The following is a 3,828-nucleotide window of genomic DNA, read 5'->3' as shown; positions in this document are numbered from 1 at the left end:
GGGCTGCATACGGTGTATCGCTCGCGTCCCCCCCCCCCCCTCCGCACTCAACCTACCAGTGTGCATGTTGATGACGTACGCCATGCCGAAGAACAAGTTGCGGCACAGCTGGGAGAAGAACAGCGCCAGGATGAGCAGCAGGCCCTGCCACAGCGCCTGGCTTTTGTCGTCGATGAAGGCGAGGATGAGCTTCTGCAGGAAGGCCGGGCCGACGAACTGCAGGACGATGGAGACGGCCATGAGCACGATGGAGATGAGCGTCCTCGTCCTGCAGAAGCGCCACACGGCGCTGCCGAGGGACGTCCCGGCGCCGTGCTTGCCCACGCGCCGCCCCCAGATGCTCTCCAAGCGACGGGCGCTCTCCGCGGCGTCGTCGGCGTCCTGGAATAGAGCAACAACCGTTCAGGTTCGAGTCCCGGCGGCGGGCACCAGATTCACGTACAAAGTGCACGTTGTGCCCGAACAACTCACAGCCAGGTCGTAAAAGTCCTCCTCGGTGAGCCCCTTCCGGAACGCCTTCCACATCATCCTCGTCAGCCAGTTGATGGTGATGAAGGAGAAGAGACCTGCCCTGTTCGCGGGCATGGTATTTTTGGTCTTCCTGTGGCATTGAAACATCTTTCAGTGCTCTGCACGAAGTCGAAACTTACAAAATGATATAAAATACATTTAAGGTCGCCGCGTCACTGTGCGAACCCTTACCGCGACGACACTCTGCAAGGTAGGAGGACCTTGAGGGCGTCCGTGTATTTGCTGCATCCTGACTTCTGTGGCGCGGGTCTGCTGAATCTGCAAACAAGACAGAGTGCGGGGTCAGGAAACGACTGGCCCAGCACACCCTGACCCTGACCTGCAGGCTGCCCTCAGCCACCACGGCAGGGGCTGGACTGGGCCGCCATCCGCCCTTACAGCAGCAGGTGCGCGACGGGCCACTGGGACTGTACTGTACGCCTGAGCTGAGTACTTCAAGTGGTCACGTCCCGCGTCCCTCACTAAGTAATCACCAGATTGGTCCACGTCATTTACGGTTACGGTGGACATTGTTTTCAGCAGATGAAACATCTTACACAACAGAAATAAATAAGACATGACATCGCCAAATGTGTCATCGCTTGTACTGTCATGTGGTGTGCATATGAACATTTCTTTCCAAATAAATGGGTAAATAAGAACAAGACATTGGTTCTTCATTTTGTATCATCTGCTTTCATGGCCAAGTTCCCTGACGGAACTTTTTGAGAAGACTACCTCAAAATCTCGGGAGTTTTTGGTCCAACTAAAGAAGTTTCTCAAAGTTTCCCCCTTTTTCCTCCACCCTGAACTTCCCTTACGGTGGAGACAGTCTTGGGGACTGTCCAAAAAGATGTTTGATATTTTTTCAAATTTATTTGAGAGCGTCGTCTCAGACTGCTCAGACGCCCCTTACGGTTCTTCTTACCCGTTCTGTTTGTTAGAGGCGTTCACGTCGTAGCTCGCCCGGCCGATGCTCGCCGACAGGGTGGAGATTGGTTTCTCGTTCTCGTCCATGATGTCGTCCTGCTGATCATAGACAACGCGTCACACAAACGGCCACCAGTAAGAGAAAATGATGTTTTTAGAGCGGACACTGCGGTTTTGCTAGATTGCAGACTCGCTGGACTCGTAGGGGCTATGGTGCCTTACACCGCGAAGAGAGGAAGGCCAACCCCGCACAAACTGTGGTATCCACTCTGAAACACTCGGTATACGGGAAAAGTCACCCAACCCCCACCCCCACCACCCCCCTTTTCATCGAGATGAGTTACAGGACAGCAAAGCGATTCCGCACAGCGTTTTCTCGCGCCCTATCTCTCTCCCACCAATCGGCGGAGTCCTGTTAGTGCGACAAGGAGGGAAGTACGAAAGCGCTGCTCGGAATCGCTCTGCAGGTGGCGCCCGGGGTATGGGAGACAGATGACCGGCGGCTTGTGCAATTGGATGATAAGGCCTTCCTTGGAAGATTCAAGGTTTCGCGGCGGCGGGGAGAAGTGAGTGGTGCTTGAGTCGGCCTCCTCCCTCGAAGATCACCCCCCCCCCCTCCCCGTACTCTTCCCTTGCATCCCCTCTCGCACCCGCCCCTTCCTCATTCTCCCATCACACCTCCGCCTCCGTGTAACTACTGACAATCCGATCCGTAGCCATTCCGAATTTCTCGTGCGCGATCTCCTCTGATGCTCGGTCAAATCTTCAGAAGTGCACGAACTCTGGCGTCCGGTGCCGGTGTTGCGCGTCCACGCACGCTCGCTCGAGATAAGTTGTCGCGAGCTTTTGCCCGCGGCGAACTATAACAAGGCGATTTGCACAGAATGGCGAGACAGATGACCAGGGTCAGCCGGTCGGCTCCGCGCACTTCCACTAATGTGACAAACGTCACATTAGCACGTGCTTTAGCACGTGCAAAGCACGTTCTCGTCGTGTCAGTTACACCAAGTCACGGCAAATACCGGGTGTCCGGGAGAATACGCGGCAGCTCGATGGGTTGCCTACGCACTGGCGTGCAGGCGCAGAAGGCAAGGGGGAGCGGAGAAGGTAAGGTAGCGAGAGGCAACCTAGGGAGCCCTCCAGGCTTCCTAGAGGCAACCGGCCGCCTCCCGCCACCTTCCACTCCCCCCTCGCCTCCCGCGCCAGCACGCCAGTGCGTAGGCAACCCATCGAGCTGCCTCACATTCTCCCGGACACCCGGTACCAGGCACGAGTCGAATGGTGCCCCCACAATGTGCGCTTGCCCGAGGCGACGCTTACAAAAACGCCTGCTAAACACTGGGTAGGCCAGCCCGTCAGGCACTTGCGCGAAGCCGGCGGCCCGCCCTGAGGTGCAGGCAGGGGCTACCGCGTCGCTTCGGGGACTTGCACCTTTATTGCTTTATTCACACGATGAGATGGGGATTGACAAGTGCAAAGGGGGGCGGGGGAGGGGGGGGGGCTTATAACTATTTCACATCGCGAGTGAACTAAAATTGTAAATAAAATGTGGCAAGACACGCGAGGGGACAATTAATAACTTGATTGCTGTAGTTAACGTCATGTAGAATTCGTAGAATCCATAGACAAAGCCTAAGCCTCTAGAGGTTATTCACCGGCCTTCACATCGTCTTTAGAATAACGATGAAGATAACCAGGAACACGCATGGTTCTAAGCCGAACAATAAAAGTTTAAAACAGGCAGTAATAGCGAGGACCGGCTCGTTATTGCTATTTGCTAGGTGAAATTTCAGAAAAAAATAAAATGGCGCTTTGTAATTTCAATTGCCATTATTCCAACATTTATTGTCACACAACCACCAAACAGAAAACAAACCCCTCCATAGACGCACCCACAACACAACACACACTTACGTTCCCAGTGCGAAAGTGCATGCTTTAAATTGACTATGTTTACCACTAATATAAATTATGAAATACAGGGTGACCCACAGACCCCTTCGTTTACTTTGCTTATACTGTACTGCATGCACGCAGGGCTTGCCTACTGTCGCTCACCGCGGTGCCTCGCGGCCCCGTGCGAGTATGCAACCCGGCCGCACGCCTGCATCCGGTACAGTATAAGCAAAATAAAGAAAGGGGTCCGTGGACCACCCTGTCACCCTGTATACTTGTAATTTGATATTCCTGTTCGGAGAATCGACAGTGAAATTTCGTACCTTTTTTTTCTTATTCGACGGTGCTGGAAACTACGCTCGCGTTGTGTGTCCCGCGCTACAGCCCGGCCATGACTGGGGATGCAACTCACGCTGCCGCCTCAAATGAAACTCACGAGCCGAGATAACCGTATTCACGTATGTTCATCGTCCGCTTCTTTTTAATCAGTGC

General features: G+C 54.2%; 1 protein-coding gene across 1 annotated transcript; it reads right to left on the bottom strand.

Moving 5' to 3' along the window:
• Positions 1 to 47: 47 nt before the first annotated feature.
• LOC127751248 (ATP-binding cassette sub-family C member 12-like) lies at positions 48 to 3,828 on the bottom strand (the record flags this gene model as incomplete). The annotated part of the gene is made up of 5 exons (XM_052274436.1): positions 3,660 to 3,828; positions 1,439 to 1,536; positions 703 to 789; positions 472 to 601; positions 48 to 381 (listed from the first exon to the last, which is right to left on the bottom strand). Coding segments are annotated over exons 2-5 (640 nt in total), but the record flags the coding sequence as incomplete, so codon positions are not given.

Source organism: Frankliniella occidentalis, unplaced genomic scaffold, assembly GCF_000697945.3.
Source record: "Frankliniella occidentalis isolate FOCC.00 unplaced genomic scaffold, Focc_3.1 Scaffold395, whole genome shotgun sequence".
In the NCBI taxonomy this organism is placed as follows: domain Eukaryota; kingdom Metazoa; phylum Arthropoda; class Insecta; order Thysanoptera; family Thripidae; genus Frankliniella; species Frankliniella occidentalis.
The sequence above is the reverse complement of the archived record's forward strand: the minus strand, read 5'-3'. Positions and strand labels throughout refer to the sequence as shown.